The sequence below is a fragment of the Lissotriton vulgaris genome, unplaced genomic scaffold, assembly GCF_964263255.1.
Source record: "Lissotriton vulgaris unplaced genomic scaffold, aLisVul1.2 SCAFFOLD_1988, whole genome shotgun sequence".
Taxonomy (NCBI): domain Eukaryota; kingdom Metazoa; phylum Chordata; class Amphibia; order Caudata; family Salamandridae; genus Lissotriton; species Lissotriton vulgaris.
Window position 1 is genome coordinate 194,396 of NW_028255791.1, and position 23,243 is coordinate 217,638.

The window sequence follows — 23,243 nt, forward strand, 5'->3', positions numbered from 1 at the left end:
CCCAAAGAGGAACTGGTCTAGTGCCAGACCTCTACCAAGGATCCTGGAAGTGCTGAACCTACTGTTAGTATTAGTAGGCTCCAGAAGAAAAGAAGAAGGAGAAAGTGTAGGAAAGGGGGGCAACTTTTACCCAAAGTTCCGGTGAGCCAGGGAGATCCTGCTCCAGCATTTGTGAGTGCAATAAATGCTTAGCACTGCCCTCTAATAAGCAGGACTGCTCGCCCACACTACTACAAAAGAGAGCATTTGGGTTATCATTTGTGCCTCCGTCAGCCAACTGGGGTTGCCTGGACTCTTTACAGTGTACCTCATTTTGGGCCACTACATAAAGAGCCAGCTTCCTAAAATTAGACAAAACTAGAAGCTTTGCCTGTGAAGGGGGAGCTGTGGGTGAATTCTATATTTGACCTGTATTGTTCCGGAGAACTCAAATATGAAAAGGAATACGAGGACTCCAAAATGGCCGTCTGTTGCACAGTGAAAGAGTCAGTCACCATACCCTAATTCCCTCTATTAGGGAGATTGAAACAATCATAAGGAATCTTAGGAGCTCACTTTCTCAAGGCCCAGATGACCTGTCAGTAGACATATTAAAATGTGACTGAATTATGGGCCCATGTTCTATCAGCAGTGATGGCTGAAGTAGTCCAAGGAAGTAAACCCCCTGAGTCTTGAAAGGGAAATATATTTGTCCCTATTTACAAAGAGGGATCACAAACTCACCCACAAAACTATAGGAAAATAACTATGCTGGACATCCAGAGTAAAATTTGTGCTAAGCATCTCCAAATAGCCCTTGAAGAGTAGGTTGAAAGTGAGACGATCCTTTATAAAGTTCAATTGGGATTTAGGCAAGGTCACTAAGAGTGGAAGGGTGTTTTGCCCTGAAGTTGCTGGTTGAAGAATACATCTTTAACAGGAATCAGCCAATTTATGTGGCCTTCATAGATTTATCAACGGCTTTTAATACGATCAACTGGGGATTCTTATGGAAACCAAAATTGCTTAACTTGGACATGCCACTTGGATTACTGAGTTTGGACCTGTGTCGAATTGGGAAGTAATGGATTCTTATCAAAGAAAATTGACACACCCAATGGTCTTGGGCAAGGATGCATACTTGCCCCACTCCTTTTTTTTCTCTGTATATTGTAGATGTCCTGATTAAACTTAGTCTTGTTTGTATGCACCCACCGAGATTGGAAGGCAAGTTAATTTCAGCTATATTTTATGCAGGTGATACCATTTTATTGGATCATACTCCCATGTGTCTCCAAAGACAATAAGATGCTTTCTCACAATACTGTGAAGCCAATGACTTGAATGTAAATATTACTAAAACGCAAGTAATTATATTTTTGAAGTTTAGGAAAAAGCAAAATAATCTGCATTGGTCACCTAATGCAGAGAAATTGGAGATTGCAAATAAATATAGATACTTGGGCAACCTTTATAAAGAAAATCTCAATTTCAAACCAGAAATGGATATATTTAGGAACGGAGAGCAATTGTTATAGTTGTCTCCTTTACAAAATTAGGACATAGCCTTGGGGCACATGTCTGTTGAAGAAAAGGCACAGTAAATAGTGTGCAAAGATTAGAGCTGGGGCTGTTGAACATTAAACTAAAATACTGACAAAGAATCATGAATTATTGGTGGAGATTAAAGATTTCACTGGATGGTACATTTAGGCAGTTGATAAAACGTCACTTATTGACTCAAAGGGCTAATCAATCCATGGATAGCATTTGGAAAGTTTTCAAGCTATACAACACAAATTCTTTGGATAGGACCTTAGTGCCTGCAAGAAAAAATATCGATAAAACTCTCAGTTAAATATCTTTCCTTGAAAAGAGATATGGATGATTGTAGAAACAGAAGCAAGCTATTTCATCTGTTGTGTATGGATTACAAGGGTGCTCTGCAAAAGTACTTAAAAGATATAAAAGCTGCTAACATACGAAGATGGAGGCTAAAGCTACAATTAGATCAGGCGTCGACATTTATTAAATTGAAATTGTAGGAAATTAGGATCTGCCTTTATGGTTACTGTAGGAAAGGCTGGAGGACACAGGAAGCTTGATGAGAGGAGTTTATTGGAAACACGTCTGGAGTAAGTCCAGTCTAACAGTTAATGCCTCTCATTCTAAAGTCATCACAGACATACATATTCGAAAGATGCAGTGGCTTGTGCATGTGCATAACAGAAAGCGATTGACACGAGATGTCACGAGTGAAGCCACGTGCCATCTCGTGTCAGGAATAATATATGTACAGTATACAGTATACAACACACCTCCCTTCCTGTAAATGAAAAGAAAAACAGCAAAAAAAAAAAAAACAACATAATAACAAAACTTTAAAGAATAATCCCATACAATTTTATCTTAATTCATGACAAAATCCTTGTATCTTGCAGGAAGACGGTGAGACCTATGGCAATCTTTTGAGGGTACCATAGGTGGAGTGGTCCTTACAACCCTAGTATTGGTATTCTCATTCAAAAGATTCCCAGAAGTGATTTCTGCATTTCCAGGGACCCCACAGTGAGATTCAAAGTCAAGAAAAACGTTGCTATCATCGCTTGACACAACAACATCCTTGCCTTTAAGTAAAGCACTACTGCCATCCTCTGACGCAAACATATCTTTGCCTTTAAAAATCGAAACTCTGCTCAAATTCCAAACACTCCCATCCTCAATTCTGACAGCATGCTTGAAAACTTCAATAACTTCCTTGGGACGTGACCAAATTTGACCACCTTTCAAAACACCTTCCTTTCTTTTTATACGAACAAAGTCACAAACATTAATGACATGTTTACTCGCTGATCCCTGCTTTGCCTCCATCCTTTCCTTCATCTTATCCTTATATGCGCTAACCCTGTCTCGAACCAAATCATAATCTACTCTTGAAAAGCCATAATGGTCACTCAAACTTCTTTTTAGCCACCATGGAGTTAACCGAGTACTGGGTTTCCGACCCCTTAAAAGTTCAAATGGACTAACCATAGTGACCGAGTTAGGAGATGTTCTATAAGACAATAACATAGACTGAAGAGCGTTACGCCAATTCAAATGACCTTTAACAGAAAGTTGGATAGCCTCCTTCACAACTCTGTTAAATCTTTCAACCTGGCCATTGGCTTCAGGATGGAACACAGCAATCTTGTTGTGCGTAATCCCACATTTGGTGATAAAACATTGAAAATCCTTGCTGGTAAATTGTGGTCCATTGTCAGTCACTAATTCTTCTGGGATTCCTTCCCTACAAAAAACCTCATCCAAAAACTCCACTACATTTCTGGTTGTTATCTCCCTAACCATTTTTACCTCTGGCCATTTTGAGAAATAATCTATCAAAACCATGCCAAATTTCTCATGTTCAGGTAAAACAGAAAATGGACCAATGAAGTCAAGACCTAACTTTCGCCAAGGACCGAAAGGACACTCCACAGGACAAGGTTCAGGACGTAAAGGGACAGCAGACTTATCACTGTTGGCGCATTCTGAACATTTTTGGACATAGTGTTCCACACAACTGTCCACTCCTGGCCACCAAAAAAAATCTTTTATGCGTCTCCTGGTAAACGAGATTCCTAAATGCCCCTCATGGGCAATACCAATGATAGTATCTCTCAAGGAAAAGGGAGGAATGAATTTATCACCTCTCATGAGAACCCCATTTTCGATTGCTAACTCATCCTGAACTTTGGCATAACTCATCATCTCGCCTGAAAACTTCCTTTGTTCTGGCCATCCTTGTAAAATGTAGTCTTTAACCTGAGTTAATTCAATACTCTTCTCCATTTCTCTTAACCAGGACTCCTTACTCAAATCAAACTTCTCCCCAAACACTAACATAATGTCTTGCGAAGTGAAAGCTACTTCACACTCATCATCATCACAAGGAACATCACAAGAAGTGTGCAACCTGGACATGCAATCAGCATGAATGTTAGTTTTCCCTTTTACATATACCATCTCAAAATGAAAGGATTGTAGTCTGGATGCCAATCTGGCCAGGCGAGCCGATAAAGTTCCACCTCCACCTGGTGCCATCATGTAAATAAGAGGCTTATGGTCAGTCTTAATAGTGAATTTTGTTCCCCACAAAAATGTTTTAAAGTGTTCAGCTGCCCAAACTGACGCCAATAACTCTCTTTCAATGACTGAATAGTGTTTTTCAGCATCCCTCAAGGCCCTTGAAGCATAGGCAATTATCCATTCTTTTCCGCAGTCATTCTGCATGAGCACAGCTCCTAACCCTGTGCTACTTGCATCAACCATGATGGTACATTTTTTTCCAATAACAAAAGGTCTTAAACAGGGTGCATTCACGACAAAAGCTTTAAGGTTCTGAAATGCCTCCGTCATTACATCAGACCATAAGAACCTTGCATTCTTCTTTAGAAGTGGTCTAAAGGAATCAACTTTAGAAGAGAAATTTGGAATAAATTTGGCATAGAATTCCATTAATCCTAAGAAGGCTACCAATTGTTCTTTTGAAACTGGGACCGGGGCTTTAATGATGCTCTCAATGTGTTTTTGCTTAGGTCTGATCCCAGCACCACTTATGGAATGTCCCAGGTATTCAACTTCTTTTTCTCTAATTTTACACTTATCAAGGCGAAGAGTAAGACCTTTAGAGGATAATGCAGATATAACATTCCTTAAATTATTATCGTGCTCCTCTACATTTTTCCCAAATACAAGAATATCGTCTTGAAAGGCGATTGCCCCTGTCAACCCTTCAAGCGTCTCTTTCATTAGCCTTTGAAAGACGGAAGCGGCACTAGCCAATCCAAAAGGCATGCGTTTATATCTGAAGAGACCTTCTGGCGTAATAAAGGCTGTCAGATTTTTGGAATCATCATCCAAAACGACTTGATAAGCACTCGCCAAATCTATACACAAGAAAATCTCAGCACCTCCTAATGTTGAAACAATCTCATGCAGATTTGGCAAGGGATGAGCATCTACCCAAATTGAATTATTTAAACTGCGAAGATCTACACAGAGCCTCAATTCGCCGTTGGATTTAACCGAAATCACGATCGGGGAAACCCACGGCGAGGACTCAATGGGCTCAATAATGTCCTTGTCACACAAGTCTTTAAGCAGAACTTTAAGTTTATCCCTGTAGGTAAGAGGGACATTCCTGACTCTGTGCCGAACAGGAACAACACCATCATTGAGTTTAATAGTGTTTTTGAACCCCAAAAACTGACCAAGTTTCCCACTAAAAACATCAGAGAATTCAGATTTCAATTTATCAAGCATGAGATTACGATCAGGATCACTGGTGTTAGCAACGGAGTAAACAGGAGGGTTGGCTCTTGGATCTATCTTAATGCCCAATTGATCTTGGTGTGGCCATCCTAACAAAGGTTGCCCAGACTTAGCGACATCGATCTTACCATATGTGGATTCACCGGCAAAGGTGATTTTCCCCCAAAAGTAACCTACCAATTCAATCCTATGTCCAGTATAACCCCCTGGATAAATGTCAGATTCAAGTAAAATTTTGTTTGGCCAATTTTTTTTTTACAACATCTAAACCCAATAATGTGTACCATGCACAGGTGTCTACAAAAATGTTAATTGTCTTTCCATCTATAATCACATCGCAAGATGGAAATTTACTTACACCTTCACTACCACAAATATTAATAACAGTATTGATATCATTTTCATTTGAATCATAGTCATCAAAATCTTGAACAATATTAACTTTTTTGGTAGTAGATTTACAAAACTTTGTTAGATGCCCTTTCTTATTGCATTTTAAACACATTTTATCAAGGGCAGGGCAGACTTTTGAATTTGCTAAATGATTTGAACTTCCGCATCTGAAACAAATCCACTGAGTATTGCTCTTCTTATCACTTTTAGTGTACTTAAATTTTGAGTCACTCTTATTGTTAGCAAAGTCATTTTTAAAAGTAAACGGTTTCTTAAATTTTTCTCCTTCTTTGGAAACGCTAAAGACATCTCCTTTTTCGCTCCCTCTTATCTCCTTTACAAACTTCTCAGAATGTTCAATTGACCTTGCAATGTCAATGGCTGCATTTAGAGACATATCCGAAGTTGTCCAAAGTCTTTCCTGGACCTTTTTGTTATTTGTTCTCATGAGAATTTGATCTCTTAATACCTGTTCATAGTTTATGTGTTCAAAATCACAAGTTACGGCAAGAGATCTGAGAGATGATACAAAATCATCAATTGGTTCATCTGCAGATTGTTTGCGGGAATAGAAAATAAATCTCTCCATGACAATGTTCTTTTTCTTTCCGAATCTAATTTTTAATTTTTCTGCTGCACATTCATACACATCTTTTTCACCAGGATTAGTTAAAGCTGGAAGAGTGACGAATTCTTTTAATCCAACCCCCCCAAGGCAATGTTTTAAAAGGGATAATTTCCTCTCAGGTTCGCATTCAGTACCTTTCATTACCTCAACATAGGCTAGGAAAACAGGTTCCCATATCTCCCATTCCATGGGAGGGTCACCTTTATTTGCCAAGAACGAAGGAGGAGGGACAATTCCACTCATGTCGAAATGTTTAAATAATGTTTAAATAAATAATGAAGACAATACCTTTAAACAGGAACAATTGATGAAAAAAAATTGTGTAGAGTCCAAAATAATACCTTAAAATGAAATCGAGTTGAGAAGAAATCGTGTAGAGTAGGTTTCACGAAGAAAAACGGACTTCAAAGGAAAAAGAAAAAAAAAAACGAAGAGAAAACACAACTCGATGAAGTTTACCAATCTAAGATGGCCGCCATGGAAATTCCTTTGTTTTTACAGGCGATGGCCTTGTTTTGAAAGCGTGTGACGAAGTCTTTTGATTCCACGTAGCTCGCGCATGCGCACGTGCAAGCGTGCGCGCGTGAAACTCGAGCAGGCAGAGACTCGCGCTGACCCTCCGAGAACCTCAAGGTAATTGAAAATTAATAAAATACCTTTGAGAGCGGGGGCGGGTGTCGCTTGGTGTCGCTTGAGTCGTTGTAGAGATCTGCCTGAAGCGCTGAGTCGCTGTGGAAATCAAGAAGTTCCAGTAGGTCAAAATTAAGCTAAACGTAAAAAATTGTCTTTTCCTTTAAAAATTTAATGAAGAAATCTTCTTAGAGCAGAAAGATAAAGTCTTTTTTCCCTCGTCGCCAGTGTAGGAAAGGCTGGAGGACACAGGAAGCTTGATGAGAGGAGTTTATTGGAAACACGTCTGGAGTAAGTCCAGTCTAACAGTTAATGCCTCTCATTCTAAAGTCATCACAGACATACATATTCGAAAGATGCAGTGGCTTGTGCATGTGCATAACAGAAAGCGATTGACACAAGATGTCACGAGTGAAGCCACGTGCCATCTCGTGTCAGGAATAATATATGTACAGTATACTGTATACAACAGTTACCACACTTTTTGATTGATATAATGCTATTTCTTACTAGTCTCGCTGGGATCCTGCTATTCAGGACCCCACTCTCTGTGCTTTCTCCCCTAAATTGGTTTGGTAAGTACTTAGGTACATCCCAGAATGGAGACTGGTATACACTTATCAGTCCCTAGTATATGGTACTAACGTACCCAGGGTATAGGTACACCAGGAGTCCCCAATGGGCGGAAGCATGCATTATGCCACTCATGGGAGACCACTGAATTTGCAACTACAGACCTGCTATTGCAGCCTGTGTAAGCTGGGGCTAGCACCACTTTCAAAAGATATAGGTTTCCCTATATCTAAGGTCACAGCACTTAAAATCTATAAGTCCTGAAGGCAGGGGGCTCGGTTCAAGGTGTGAGGGCGTGCCTGCATTAGCAGGATACCCCTACGACTTATGGAGTTCATTCTCCCGGGTTGAAAGTGAGCCAGCCATATGACATATAGAGGGGCACTGCGTCATTACGCAGTGACCATCTCAAAACTGGCTACAACGAATCCGATCATGTTTGGTATCAAACATGTTGCGGTGTGGGAGGTATGATTCCATGCACCATTAAGCTCCTTTGAGAGGTCCTCTGTGCTCCCGGTACCAGTCTTCCAGACCCGGACAGCAAGCAAGGGCTACTGCCGGCCACAGACAAGTTTCTGCCCTCCTACTGCTGAGCCAAGCTCGGGCAGGGAAAGGCAGAACAATAGGTATCCTGTCACAGGGCGGTGTGACCACCTCCCAGCCAGGATTTAGTGTATTGGGGCAGGGTGGGAGCGCTTGCCTTTGCCACATAGTCTGTGTGCAGGGCACACCTGGTGCCCTCCATGCCTAGTCCAGTACAAACCATTGCAGGGAGCCGTTGTCTCCCGCTCTGGTACGGAACTGGACAAAGGAAAGGGGAGTATCCTCCCCCTTGTCCAGCCCTTGTTAGGGAGGGACCCCTGAATCTTCCCAACCCTTTCCTTAGGGTATTTAAGGGCTTACCTGTGGGTGAGTCCCTAGATTAATTTCAGACACCACTTCTTCTTCGACTATCTGGACACTAAGGACTTCACTTGACTTCACTCTGGGCATCAAGGCTACAACTAGGAAGACTTCTGCTGCTCTTGATCTAGTCACCCTGCTAGTTTGCTGCAACGTCTGTGCACCACACAGGAACCTTGCAGTTGCCAAGGCTTGTTTGTGCTCCCACTGACACCGACCCCTCAACTCTCGACATCCTACGTGGGACAGCTCTCGTGTACGGGTCCTGGTCTTCCACAGAGTCGCTTGGTCCACACAGCTGCAGGTCCAAGGTCACCGTCATCTCTCCAGCAACACCCGACATTGGGGGCATTTATCTTCTGTGCCTCCTGCTCACTCGAGTGGTATAGACTCTGTCCCCTCTGCTTGCAGGTTCTTCACATCTTGAATCCACCTTTGGGTTCCACTGGACACTTTCACCTTCTTCAGCAGCTGCCTCTTTCTGAAGTCCTCTATTGGGTTCGACAGCGGTTTCCCAAGCCACTTCACACCTATGCACCCGGCTTCCCTGGGGCAGGTATCCTGGTTCCTAAGGTATCCACGAGTGGGGTGGCTCTCCAACGTTCTGTCTTCAACGGGGTTTCTTCAGGGTGTACTGGGAAGGGCCACGACCTACACATTGACTTGTATTGATTATGGGGTCGTGTTCCCACTTAGCACACGTGGAGCTCCTAGTTACTTACCTAGTTACTTACCTCGGGTGGTTCCTTGGGTCCCAACACTTCTACGTCTTCTGAGTACAGTCTTGACTCGAGCTGTGGTTCGCATACCAACTTATTTAGTATATGGTTTGGTCCCCCCTAGTGACTACTGTGTATTAAAGTGCTACTTACCTGTTTCTATCGTAAAGTATTGGGTATATCTCCGGGTAGGAGATATCTGTACGTGTTAGTGAGTGTCTTATAATAAATATGTATTTTTATAAAAATAGTGTGGTTCTTTTTCATTTAATCTATACTTATACGGTAATGTTCTGGTAAAATATACTGCTTTACACTCTTTCTGGACTGAGACTGCTCTCCACAGCTACCACTTAGAGAGGTTTCTAAGGTTGTCTAAGACCACTAAAACCACCATAGGGGTTGTCTGGATCAGTGCAAGGTGTCCAAGTGTACATCATATACTGAGCCAGCTTCTCACGGAAATATAATAGAGTTCGGCATGAAAAGAGTTTGTGTTGGAGTTTACTTGTCATTGCTGTAATCAACACCCATTATCTTAACTTCACCTATTGCATTTTGTTTTGCTTTCGAACAAGAAAGTAGTCTTGGTCAATTGCCAGTTTTTAAGAGAGCTTCAGATATGAAGCCTTCGGGACTTACTATCAACCACAATCGCATGCAGTTCGATCAGACTATGTTGGAGAGTTGATAAATTCTTAGAGGAGTGGCGAACGGTCTGAGTCAACAGGCAGTTCAACAATATTTCCGTATCACTAAGGACGATGTTGTCAAACAAACATTGTTGATTTGTTTGCTGCACTGACCTCTGAACAAAAAGAAGCTGGTTGACACTATATGTTTGGTGAGTTCTCTAGTTCAAATGAATGGATGAAATCTGCAGAGGTGGTAAAATTCGATATGTAACCCAAATGAATATGTATAGGCGGCTCAACCTGTTTGAAGTAGGGTGCATGGGTCAACATAAATAAGAATCTATTTAATTGCGATCTCCTGGGCAACAGATAAGTTAAATATAATGTAAATATTTACACTGCAAAGGGGCACACTGAACTTTATGTAAGTTTTGACCACAATTATAGGAGTGTTGCTCATTACGTGATCTTAAGTGTTTAGTTTTGGGTAAGGGCCTAGAAACTTTATTCACACTATAAATTGGTTAATTGGATGCTTAGCTTAAGCTAAGAGTGTAAGAAAACACTGAACACTAGAATAATGGAATACAGACTGGAGTGGTGAATTTTAGTTTGTTTTATATTAATTGTTGGGGGTTGGTGTTTTAACCCGTTACTTTTGGTAACATGCTATTGGATTGTCTCACTTGTATTTGTGCAGGTTGACCGTTACGTATAATTGGGGATAACTTTTTAAGATTATTTGCACATGAAACTCCTTTTAATAGGTTATAATGATGTGTCTATGTCATATTTATTCACCTCTTTAGCTTAAATCAAACAATAAACAGTACTAAACTAGAATGACTTTCCTTAACTGATTGATATAACAAATTACTCACACATCGTTGTGTTACTGCACGAAGTTCCTCCACAGCCATTATCTATGGCTTTTTTTTCTTTCTTTACTGGAATTCAAATGTGATGAGGGCACACCACCTAAGAAAGCAATAAAGAAAATGTACATATATATTAAAATAGGCTGAACAAGTGAAGAGAGATGTAAAATTGAATAGCTCAAAAGCAAACATTTCTTTTAATGTTGAACGTGCTTTGTGCATGTGTGAGCCCAGTACGGTACTTGTATTTTTTAAATTGTATTTATTATTTTCAATAGCGCATAGTACATACATTACTTTGTAGTGTAGTTCCTATATTCCCAATAGGCTCTGCGCATTGGAATAATATATTCAGCAGTGTAGACGTAGGACTGAAGTCGACTAGGTCTCTACTGACTATATTAGACTTAAGGTTTGCCAGATAGCTCAGAGATCACTAGAAACTTTCTCGAATAAACGAGGAGGAGTTAACCTCCCTGGATAGACAAGAAGGGATTAGCTTCCGACAACCATATAACATGACAACTTTGCTCCCTCAGAATAAGAGTATATCTCTAGAGTCGTGTGAAAACAATAGACAGCTATTTCACTCAGTCAATTGTGCGTTCTTAGTTTCACCAGAGTGCAGAGAAGAGAGAGACGGGCGTTTTCAATAAAAGGTATAATTTATTGAGCAGTCTTCCTTCTCATGCAAGAGAAATGAATTGCCACAATTGCAATACTTAATGTAAAGTAAAGTGCGTACAGTAAAAGGAGTATTATGAAATAATACTGTAAAAGCATTGATATGGTTTCTTAGCCATAAGATACTTTAAAATGGATAAAATATATACATACATATATACATTGACTAACGTACTCAACTGGTGCTTCTAAAATACGCCTACCCCGGTGTACCTGACCTAAGCCTAATACGTGGGAAGGAGTAAGTAGTAGCAGTTTAAGTTAAGTTGGTTTTGCCACATGTAGGATGAAATCGTGAGGTCTGAACCAAAAGTACGCATGCTGAGCCTGCTCACATACACACATAGAATCCGGAGCATTAAACCCACCCTTCTCAAATTGCAGTGTTAGTGTGGAACAGCTGATCCTCGGCGGCTTCGTCCCCCATATCAATCGCAGCAGTTGGGTCTGCACGGTTTAAAAAAAATGCTTAGTCAGGTGGACAGGGATATTGCAGAACAAATATATAAACTTGGGAAGAATAATCATTTTTATCACCGCTATGCGGTCCGCCAGGCTGACCCGGCGATCAATCCACTGTACCAGCTCCGTATATGCACGTCCATAATTTTCTCTGATGACGATGTCAGGGTCACGGTGTAGCCAGACACCTAGATACTTAACAGAGTTTTCCGGCCATACCAATGGATATTCCACCGGAGGTGACACTGACAGCGGTGAGGGGAATGAGAACAGATTTCTCACAATTTATTTGCAACCCTGAGAAGAGGCCAAACTTAATGTATTCACTGACAATTTGGGATAAATAGGTCTGCAGTTCACTAACGTATAGGACCATATCGTCCGCGCATAAGGAAATTCCAAATGGACGATTATTAAAATTCAACGCAGCCGCCCTGTGAGATTGCCAGATTTTGCATGCCAATGGTTCTAAAACAATAGCAAAAAGAACAAGCATTGGAAATGCAATAGGTCTCGCATTAGAAAAGTTGGAGCTATTGGTCTTGTAAATGACAAATATTTTATTTATTTGTTGGTTTTTAAAATAGCTAAATTGATAGCTTTGTCATTTACAATGCCAATAGTTATAACTTTCGCGAATGTGACACCTATAGCATTTGGAATGCAACATGTTTTGTATTTACGTGACTTAGATGGCAGCTCTGGTCGTTAGTCCACATCTCTAGAGAGCAGGAGAGTGCAGCAGGGGAGAGAAGCACAGCAATGCAATAGGTCTCGCATTAGGAAAGTTTGAGCTATTGGTATTGTAAAGGACATATTTTTTATATATGTGCTTGTTTTTAAAATAGCGAAATTGATAGCTTTGTTATTTACAATGCCAATAGTTTTATCTTTCGCAAATGTGACACCTATTGTAACACAATATGTGTTGTAGCACTGAGTGGTGTGAGGGTGAGGGGTGTGAGGGTGAGGGGGTGAAGGGGTGTGAGGGGGTGTGAGGGTGAGTGGGTGTGTGAGTGGGTGAAGGTGAGTGAAGGGGTGTGAGGGTGAGGGTGTGTGAGGGTGTGAGGCTGAGTGAGGGTGAGACCTCAGCAGCATGAAATGCCATGTTTTGTATTTGATCTTGGATTGTAAAAAAGAAAGTATCATCCACTACAGGACGTATTAATTAACTGGGAGGAAGGTCGCAAAAGTAGCTCTTGGAATAGTGTGACTTTTTTCAAATAATTTTAGGAAATGGCTGCTAGGAATGGTCTGACAAATGTGCGTTCGTTTTAAAGGACTTAGTGCTGGTTATTCAAATAGATTGTGAGGAGAGGGGAGAGTGAGGACATGGGAGAGTGAGGAGAGGGTAGAGGGAGGGGAGAAAGGGGGAGAGTGAGGAGAGAGAGGGGATAGTGATGAGAGAGGGGGAGAGGATACAGAGAGGAGAGTAGAGAGGAGAGTGGAGAAAGGGGAGAGAGTGAGTATAGAGAGGTGAGAGTGAGAGAGTGAGGGGAGTGGGAGAAGATGGGAGTGAGGATAGAGGGTAGAGGTGAGGAATGAGGGAAGAGTGTGAGGGTGTAGAGGGAGGGGAGATAGAGAGGAGAGGGGATAAAGGGGAGAGAGTAAGGGGATAGTGAGAAGAGAGGGAGGAGGGGATGTTTAGGATAGAGGGAAGATGGGAGGGAGGAAGAGTTTTTTTCCACTTTTCAAAAAGCCTTTAAAAAATAGTTTACAGGAATCTACAAAGATATGCGTGTCAGTGAAATCATTTAATAAAATACACTGAGATTATTTTAAAATTCAGGTCATATATGTATAAACAGCCACGTATATGCAGTGTACCTAAAGTAATAAAACAAAGGTTGCAAAAAAACGTAAAAAAAGCAATTATAGTGCAGGCTCAAAGAAGACAATTGTCCGATGCATGGAGGAGACTAAAATCTGTTTGGAAATGCCTAAGAATATATACTGTTTGACGAGTGGATCCGTAGAGAATCTAAGAAGGAAGAGAAGGACCATAGGATTCATATTCTTATAAATAAGACCCAAGTATTTACATTGGGAATGGGAATTAAATGATAGAATTATCAACTGCCAAATACCTGAACCTAACTCGCTCGCTCTCATACTGTTTTTTTCTGGATTTTGAAAATGCAACAATTAACCTGCTGACAAAATAAAAGGTAAATGTGCTGATTTAAGTAATGCTGCATGAATGCTAGTGAGTGGGAAAGCTGCTTAAAGAGTTTAGAAGGGGGAGGAATGTTCCCAGGGCCTTGTCCTTATAGTTTAAACAGCTGCTGGGAGAGGAATGGGGTGGATCAACAAATTATTTAAAACTGTATGGGGTGGATCAACAAATTATTTAAAACTGTGGTGCACTTTAGGACAACGAAAAAATGGGTGGGCGGGGTTGTTGTCGATTATAGCATGTGCTATTATTCACTTATTGTCCCATGTGCTTTTCCTTAACTATACCATGTTGTACTTGCCAAATGGTATTACGATGTTATGTTAAAATGTGGACATTATACGTGTGTACGGCACTGGAGAGAGTTGCTTATGTGCTGCTCTCAGTGTTCAGCTGTGGCATTACATGCAATATAAAGCTTAACTTAGACTAGCGTGTGAGCGGAAATTATTACAATTAATGGCGATGAGCTGCTCAAGGCCTCAGCAATGGAACCCATGGTGTTGGATGAAATGGTAAGGCACAGTGCAATTTTGAAGTACATACTTTTGTAAAGAATACAGAAGAAAATGAGATCCGTCCGAAACAGAAAATTTAAACAAGTGTTCGGTTTAAAACGAGGAACGTCCAAAACAGAAAATCGGTCAGAAAATTATAGTACATGTTTGGATGCTGGCTTCTACTAAATAAACAATATTGGATGAACGTACATTGAATGGCAGTTAAATCCATGTGGCAGTTGATTCCATTCAGGAGAGAAGAGCCCCGGGCACAGAGTGAGTGAAAGAGGAAACCATGTGACGTAGTTACTATGAGGCAAGTAACTGGAGGTGTCTCACACATTGTTAAACAACGTGGAGGCTAGTTCGGAAGGAAATCAAGTTAAACAAGTTCAATAAGGAGACACGGCCTGGCGGCCGTGAAACTGAAAGCATGGCCGGCCGGCCGTGAAAGCCTTTGATGCTGCAGGGGGTGGAGCAGCACCAAGCTGGGCAACAGATGGCTGGCGATTTGATGCTGTGCACGCGCATTTTAGGTCAATGCGCTTGCCCATTGTCCTAAAAGCGCACGGGCACAGCATCAAATCGCCAGTCTAGGTAAGGTCTGTTTAAGCCCCTACAGTCTAGCTCCGCTCAATGTGCATGCGCATTGAGAGGCGAGACCTAAAAAGGGGACAGCGGGCAGCCCTGCCTAGTACCACGCTCAATGCCAAACGGTTCTGAAGTGAGTCCGCCCACCCTGAATCTAGCGGAAGCATCAGTGTAAAGGATCTGAATCCAGCGAACGAAAACAGGGGGGAAACCAATCATATGAAGGATGTGAATCATATATTTCCACTCAATAGAATCAAATGGCTTGGCTGCGTCTAAAAGCAAAGCCTCTGCTGGCAGCTCCGGATTGAGAACGTGGAACATGGTAAATATCGTATGTAGGTTCAGGGAAGTAGAGCAATCTGGGATAAATCCGGATTGATCCGGCAACACGAGAAGGGGCATCAAAGGTTGTAATTTAGAGGCTAATATCTTTGCCAAAACCTTTGTGTCTAGATTGATCAGGGAGAGGGGTCGATAGGACTCACACCGCGTCGAGGGCTTATCTTTTTTTAACAAGGTGATAATCAAGGCCTGCCTCAATGATGGTGGGAGATAGCCAAAGTCGTGGGCCTCTGCATACATTGCCAGGATATGTGGCGTAAGGAGATCGGCATACTCCTTATAAAACTCCGCCGTCAGGCCTTCCAGACCCTGAGCCTTCTTATTTGGCGACGAGAGAATGACCTCTATAACATCCTCCTCATCTATGGGGAGACTAAGATATTTTCTATGTATGTCTGACAACCAGGCGCAGGTCGTATCATCTAGATATTGATTCATTGCCGCCTCGGGCATGCCTTTCCGGGACGTATATATATCCTCATAAAAGGAACAAAACTGCTCTACAATACTACTTTGAGAGTAATGTTCGTCACCGGAGTCATCAACTTTATGATCAATCGGGGTGTTATCCGTTCTGTCCTGTAGCCTATTAGCCAACACCCAGCCCGGCCTGCCACCCTCGCTGTATGCCCTAGCTACATATTGTTTCGGAGGAGGGAGTAGTAGCATACTGGGATTCCAAGGCCCTCAAGTGTTCTTCCAACTGCAGCAATTGTCCCCTCAGATCCCGTAAAATTCCTGCAGTGGTGCTTATACACCCCCCCTAATTTTCACCTTAAAAGCTTCCCTTAAGGTTGCATAGCTATCAACTGTGCCCGTATTCAATTCAAAGTACTTTATGATAGCATTCCTAGCGGTCTCAGCATAGACTGGGTCTAGCTGTAAGTCAGCACAAAAACGCCAGGTGAAGGGTCGGTGCAGGCTACGGGGTACCGCCACTGTGTTGGACAGGCCACGTGAAAGGCTTGCTCCCTCCCCGCACGACCAGGCCTGAGCCTGGCTCTTCAGGTGTTACACGCAACAACCCCCCGTTTCCCGTCTCATATGGGACCCCTGCCCCTGGACATCTCCCCATCATGGGCCCGATTCCCTACCGGCCCTCTCGCCCGGCCTGGGCGCCATCTTGGACACAGCACCACGAGGCCGCATGGCCTCCGATCGACCCCAACCCTGGGCCTGGCCAGGCCCCGACATCCCGGCACCACCATCCACCCAGGAGGTGAGCGGACTACTTGGCAGGTCAATGGGAGAAAGAGGTGTCGATGGCTCTCCCCCGCCAGGTGCCGATCGCCCCAGCTCCCCCGGGCGCTGGCTCCACCCCCCTGCTGGGTGTCTGGACTCCCTCATCCTGGACCTCCCGACCTCCAAGTGCGAGGGTCCGGACATCAAAGGGCGCCAGACCTATAACTGGGGCAGCTCCAGAGCAGGAAGGCAGTTGTATCCTGGAGTCGAGAGACGCAGTGAAGAACTCATCCTTGACGGACTACTGGCGCTGCCGTAGCCCCGCCTTGCGAACTATCGACCTGCCTGCTGGCGCTGCCGCAACCTTCTGAAACCTTCCTCGTCGTCAGGACCTGCTGGCGTGGCCGCGGACCGTTTGTAACCACCTCCTTCATCGGGACCTGCTGGCTCCGCCGCGGACCGTCGCTACCTTCAACCATCCCGGGACCTGCTGGCTCCGCCGCGGCCCGACCATCTAGAACGCCGAGCTCGAGGATTGTGAGCTATTTCATCTACCAGATTGGTAACGAGACTGTCCCGCTACCCTTTCCCCAACCAAGAGACTAGAATAGAGCGGACCCCTGAGTCCAGACCTCCTTGTACCATTTCACCGTACTTGAAGTTTTGCTTATAAAGAACGTTGAACCTTATCCTTGTGTGGTGTACATCTGTGGGGGGGAAGTTACTTGTCTGTACGATCGCTGGAGACGGCTCTCCCTGGAGACCTCTCCCCTTGTCCTCGGCCGACCCTCCAGGTCCCGTCTAACATTGGTGGCCAGCGGCGCGATCCGAATCGACGCGTAATCGTACAGAGAGTAGCTCACCCCACAACAAAACCACAAAGTCAACTAAAGATAGCGGATCCACCGAGAAATTCCAGATGGAGAAATTGGAAGAGTACAGCCATCGTGAGTTGAAACAATTCTGCATTGAACTAGGTATCGCTACCACCGGTCTGAGTACTAAAGACGATTTCAAGCACGCCATTGAGTCATGGGCAGAAACCGGGGCCGTCAGACCCCCGTACCAAAATGTCACAGCAGCAGAGAAAAACACCACGGCTCCCGAGGAGCAAAGAACGGGTCTCTCGCAAGATGAGATCCAAGAACGAGAAAGAAACCGACTACATGAGCTAGAAATGGCCCGGCTCAAAATGGATGGCGAACTCAAATTAGCCGAACAAAAACTGAACCTGGAACACCTGCGGCTCCGAGAAGAACGGGAAGAGAAACAGAGACAAAGAGAGCTCGAAGAGAAGAGACTGGCGTATGAACACGAGCGCAAACTAGCTGAGATAGACTTACGCAAGCAGAACAAAGAATTAGGGGTGCCCGAGCAACCGCGCACCCCGGGGGCAACAGAAAAGAAGGTACACATCCCCAAGGATGTCGTTCGAGAATATTTCCGAGATGAGGACATACAGCAGTGGTTCAAGGCCTATGAGATCGCTATGACCTCCCACCGGATCGATCGCAGCGACTGGGGAGCCGGTCTATGGGGGAGGTTCGTCAATGAGGGCCGCGATGCCCTGCTACAGCTTCCCGACCATCTGATGACCTCCTATGACCACATGAAAGCTACCCTCCTCACCCGCTATGGGCTCACACCCGAAATGTACCGCCAGAGGTTCCGAGACTGCACCCGGATCCCGGGTACAACTTGGGTGGAATACGTGAACTATTTCAGCCGAGCCTTCGAGGGTTGGATCAAGGGAAGCAACGTAACGACCTACGAGCAACTCTTCAATCTCATGGTATGGGAGCATCTGTCAAACAACTGCTTCGTCGAGCTCAGGCAGCACCTCCTCGACAGTAAATTGACTGATCCGCGGCAGCTCGCCGCCGAGGCTGACCGGTGGGAAATTACCCGAGTGGGCCGAAATGGGTCCCATGAACAGAACCGGAACAACCACGGTCAGCACCGTCCCCGAGGAGGAGGAGGGGGCCAGGGCCGAGGAAGAGACAACGCCCCGGCCGCTCCCGCTACCAGCACCCCGCCCCCGGCCAACCGGGGCAACACCCCAGCGCGGCCGGGATACAGAGCCAATGTCACCTGTCACCGATGCCAGCGAGTCGGCCACTACGCAAACGACCCGAATTGTCCACAGAGCCAGACTCCGAGACCCCGCCAGATGGCTGCCGCCGCCCTGGGGGAAGAACAAATCTCCGAAGAACACGAGGAATGTGAGCAAGAACACCAAGAATGGGAACCCGCCGCCATGGTTCTAGCGTGCCTAGGGGGAAGAGACATGGTCCCGCGGGTCCCCCTACCCGCCAACACCCGGAAGTACAGTCAGTGGGTGAACATTAATGGACGCCGGGCCGAAGCCCTACGTGACACCGGGGCCAGTGTAACGGCCGTCCGCTGTCACCTGGTGACCCCAGAACAGATCCTGCCGAACGTTCTCTGCCCTGTCCGTTCAGCCGACAATTCCGAGAGTCTATGTCGGATGGCCTGCGTCCCCTTCGAGTGGGGAGGAGTCTCCGGCATGTTGAAGGTGACGGTCCGAGATGATGCCCCCGTAGACTGTCTCCTGGGAAATGATCTTGAGAGTTCCCCGTGGGCCGCCGTAGAGAGGAGAGAGCACCTGGGGATGTTGGGCATCCCGGACTGGGCGTGCGTAACCACCCGGTCCATGGCTGCCCGTGCCACCCCCCGACCCGAAGAACATGAATGGCCGGCACCTCCTCCCCCGGTCGCTCCAGTAGAAGACACCGACCCTGCCGTCCCCCCAGAGCAAACTCCCGAGGGGCTCGTTCAGCCTCAGGACCTTCCCGGCCTGGCTCAGTGGCGTCAGGAGGGGGGGCCCACCCAGGAACAGTTTCGCCACGAGCAGAAGACCTGTCCCTCCCTCGAGGGACTCCGCCAACAAGCCCTCGCCCAGAGTGCAGGGGATACCTCCGGAACCCATTGGGTCTATTGGGACAATGACCTGTTGTACAGCGAACAGAGAATCGCAGAGTTAGGGGCCAGTCGAGTGCTAGTGGTGCCCCTACGCTTTAGAGACTTCTTGCTAAACCTGGCCCACGATGTCCCCCTGGCTGGCCACCTGGGTCAGGACAAAACCTACAGTCGCCTGGTGACTCACTTTTTCTGGCCCAAGATGAGGAACGACGTACTCCAGGACTGCCGGTCTTGCCCCACGTGCCAGGCCAGCGGGAAGAGCGGCCGCAAGCTTAAAGCACCTCTGCAACCTTTCCCGGTGGTCACCACCCCGTTTGAGAGGGTGGGGATAGACATTGTGGGGCCCCTGGACCCCCGTACAGCCCAAGGACATCGGTTCATCCTGGTACTGGTGGACCACGCCACTCGCTACCCCGAGGCTGTTCCCCTGCGAACTGTGACAGCCCCGGTAGTCGGCCGGGCCTTGATGGGGATCTTCTCCCGGGTGGGCTTCCCCCGAGAAGTCGTCAGCGACCGGGGCACAAACTTTATTTCAAAATACATGAAGTCCCTCTGGCAACAGTGTGGGGTCACCTACAGATTCACGACCCCCTATCACCCCCAAGAAAACGGACTGGTTGAGCGGTTCAACCGCACGCTCAAAGGAATGATTGGGGGGTTGGAAGAGCCCCTCCGTCGCCAGTGGGATGTGCTACTGCCGTGCCTCCTCTTTGCCTACCGAGAAGTCCCCCAGAAGTCCCTCGGCTTCAGCCCGTTCGAACTCTTGTATGGACACCCGGTGCGTGGGCCGCTCAGCCTAGTCAAAGAAGGCTGGGAAATGCCCCCTCTAAAGAACCCTCCAGATGTTTTCAAGTACCTCCTAACCCTCCGCAACCAGACCAGACGGTTCAGGGAAATGGCAAAAGCAAACTTGGAGGCCAGTCAGGAAGACATGAAACGGTGGTACGATCAAAATGCCTCCTCCATCGAATTTGAACCTGGCCAACAAGTGTGGGTAATGTCTCCCACCGAACCATGCGCCCTGCAAGACAAATGGACAGGGCCCTTCAAGGTAGTCGAGCGCAAGAGCCCTGTCACCTATCTCATCGATATGGAATCTTCACGGAACCCTCTCCGGGTCCTCCACGCCAATAGACTGAAACCCACTTTGTGCGCTCGGAGCTCAGCCTCCTGATGGCAACAGACAGCGGAGCCGAGGAGGACTCCGAACCACTTCCTGACCTCCTACGGACTCAGGAGAAGGACGGCTCCGTGGACGGGGTCCGACTCTCGGAGGCCATCACCCCGGAACAGCGCCAAGGCTGCCGAGACCTCCTGCTGCAGTTCGCTACCCTGTTCTCCCTCACCCCAGGGGTCACCCCCTGGTGCTTACATGACGTGGACACCGGAGAGAGTCCCCCTGTCCGCCATCGGGCCTACCGCGTACCAGATCGGGTACGGGCCTGCATCCAAGAGGAGGTGGCCAAGATGCTCACGCTCGGGGTCGAGCCCTCCGACAGCCCCTGGGCCAGCCCGGTGGTACTGGTCCCCAAAGCGGCCGCCCCCGGCACCACGCCTGAACTCCGGTTCTGCGTCGACTACCGGGGCTTGAATGCGGTCACCAGAACAGACGCACACCCCATTCCCCGAGCAGATGAACTAATCGACCGCATGGGAGCTGCCCGCTACCTCAGCATCTTCGACCTGACAGCGGGCTACTGGCAGATCGGTCTCACACCCCGGGCCCAAGAACGATCTGCCTTCTCCACCCCTGATGGCCACTACCACTTCAAGGTCATGCCATTCGGCATGAAGAATGCCCCAGCAACCTTTCAGCGGCTAGTAAACCAGGTCCTGGCGGGACTCGAAGAATTCAGCGCCGCCTACCTGGACGATATCGCTGTGTACAGCCGCCACTGGTCCGACCACCTCCACCACCTCCGAGAGGTGCTACAGGCCCTCCAACGAGCTGGCCTCACGATCAAGGCCAGCAAATGCCAAATTGGCCAGGGGTCCGTGACCTATCTCGGGCACCAGGTGGGAAGCGGTCTGGTGGCCCCTCTGCAACTCAAGATCGCTGCCATCCAGGCTTGGCAGCCCCCCATCACCCAGACCGAGGTCCGCGCCTTCTTGGGACTCACAGGCTACTACCGGCGGTTCGTGAGGGACTATGGTAGCATTGTGGGGCCCCTCACGGAACTCACATCCAAAAACCAACCAACGAAAGTCAACTGGACCCCCGACTGTCAAGCGGCCTTCGAGAAGCTGAAGGCCGCCATGTGCTCCGCCCCTGTGCTCCAGGCCCCCGACTACAGTCAGGAATTTATCGTCCAAACGGACGCCTCCGACCATGGCATTGGGGCAGTCCTTTCCCAGCTGAACCCCGAAGGACTTGACCAGCCAGTGGCTTTCATCAGCAGACGGCTCCTGGCCCGAGAGCAACGCTGGAGCACCATCGAGAGGGAGGCCTTTGCCGTGGTGTGGGCCCTCAAAAAGCTCCGGCCTTATCTCTTCGGTACCCACTTCCGGGTACAGACCGATCATCGGCCCCTGCAGTGGCTAATGCAGATGCGGGGGGAAACCCCGAAACTCTTGCGTTGGTCCATCTCCCTGCAGGGGATGGACTTCACTGTGGAACATCGACCAGGGCAAGACCACGCCAACGCAGATGGCCTGTCACGCTTTTTCCGCCTCGACGAAGAGAGTCCCCAAGAGGATGGGCGACTCTCCCCGCCTTCAGCTGGGGGGGACGCATGTTGGACAGGCCACGTGAAAGGCTTGCTCCCTCCCCGCACGACCAGGCCCGAGCCTGGCTCTTCAGGTGTTACACGCAACAACCCCCCGTTTCCCGTCTCATATGGGACCCCTGCCCCTGGACATCTCCCCATCATGGGCCCGATTCCCTCCTGGCCCTCTCGCCCGGCCTGGGCGCCATCTTGGACACAGCACCACAAGGCCGCATGGCCTCCGATCGACCCCAACCCTGGGCCTGGCCAGGCCCCGACATCCCGGCACCACCATCCACCCAGGAGGTGAGCGGACTACTTGGCAGGTCAATGGGAGAAAGAGGTGTCGATGGCTCTCCCCCGCCAGGTGCCGATCGCCCCAGCTCCCCCGGGCGCTGGCTCCACCCCCCTGCTGGGTGTCTGGACTCCCTCATCCTGGACCTCCCGACCTCCAAGTGCGAGGGTCCGGACATCAAAGGGCGCCAGACCTATAACTGGGGCAGCTCCAGAGCAGGAAGGCAGTTGTAACCTGGAGTCGAGAGACGCAGTGAAGAACTCATCCTTGACGGACTACTGGCGCTGCCGTAGCCCCGCCTTGCGAACTATCGACCTGCCTGCTGGCGCTGCCGCAACCTTCTGAAACCTTCCTCGTCGTCGGGACCTGCTGGCGTGGCCGCGGACCGTTTGTAACCACCTCCTTCATCGGGACCTGCTGGCTCCGCCGCGGACCGTCGCTACCTTCAACCATCCCGGGACCTGCTGGCTCCGCCGCGGCCCGACCATCTAGAACGCCGAGCTCGAGGATTGTGAGCTATTTCATCTACCAGATTGGTAACGAGACTGTCCCGCTACCCTTTCCCCAACCAAGAGACTAGAATAGAGGGGACCCCTGAGTCCAGGCCTCCTTGTACCATTTCACCGTACTTGAAGTTTTGCTTATAAAGAACGTTGAACCTTATCCTTGTGTGGTGTACATCTGTGGGGGGGAAGTTACTTGTCTG

General features: G+C 47.2%; 1 protein-coding gene across 1 annotated transcript in view; it reads right to left on the reverse strand.

The window, feature by feature from the left end:
* The window catches only part of LOC147658894 (glomulin-like), a gene marked incomplete at its 3' end in the record, with an annotated part of 250,879 nt that overhangs the window by 191,255 nt on the left and 36,381 nt on the right, over window positions 1-23,243 (reverse strand). Inside the window, exon 3 of the mRNA XM_086952048.1 lies at window positions 10,658-10,754. Coding sequence (XP_086808174.1) covers window positions 10,658-10,696 — 39 coding nt within the window. The remainder of the gene's footprint in view (window positions 1-10,657; window positions 10,755-23,243) is intronic.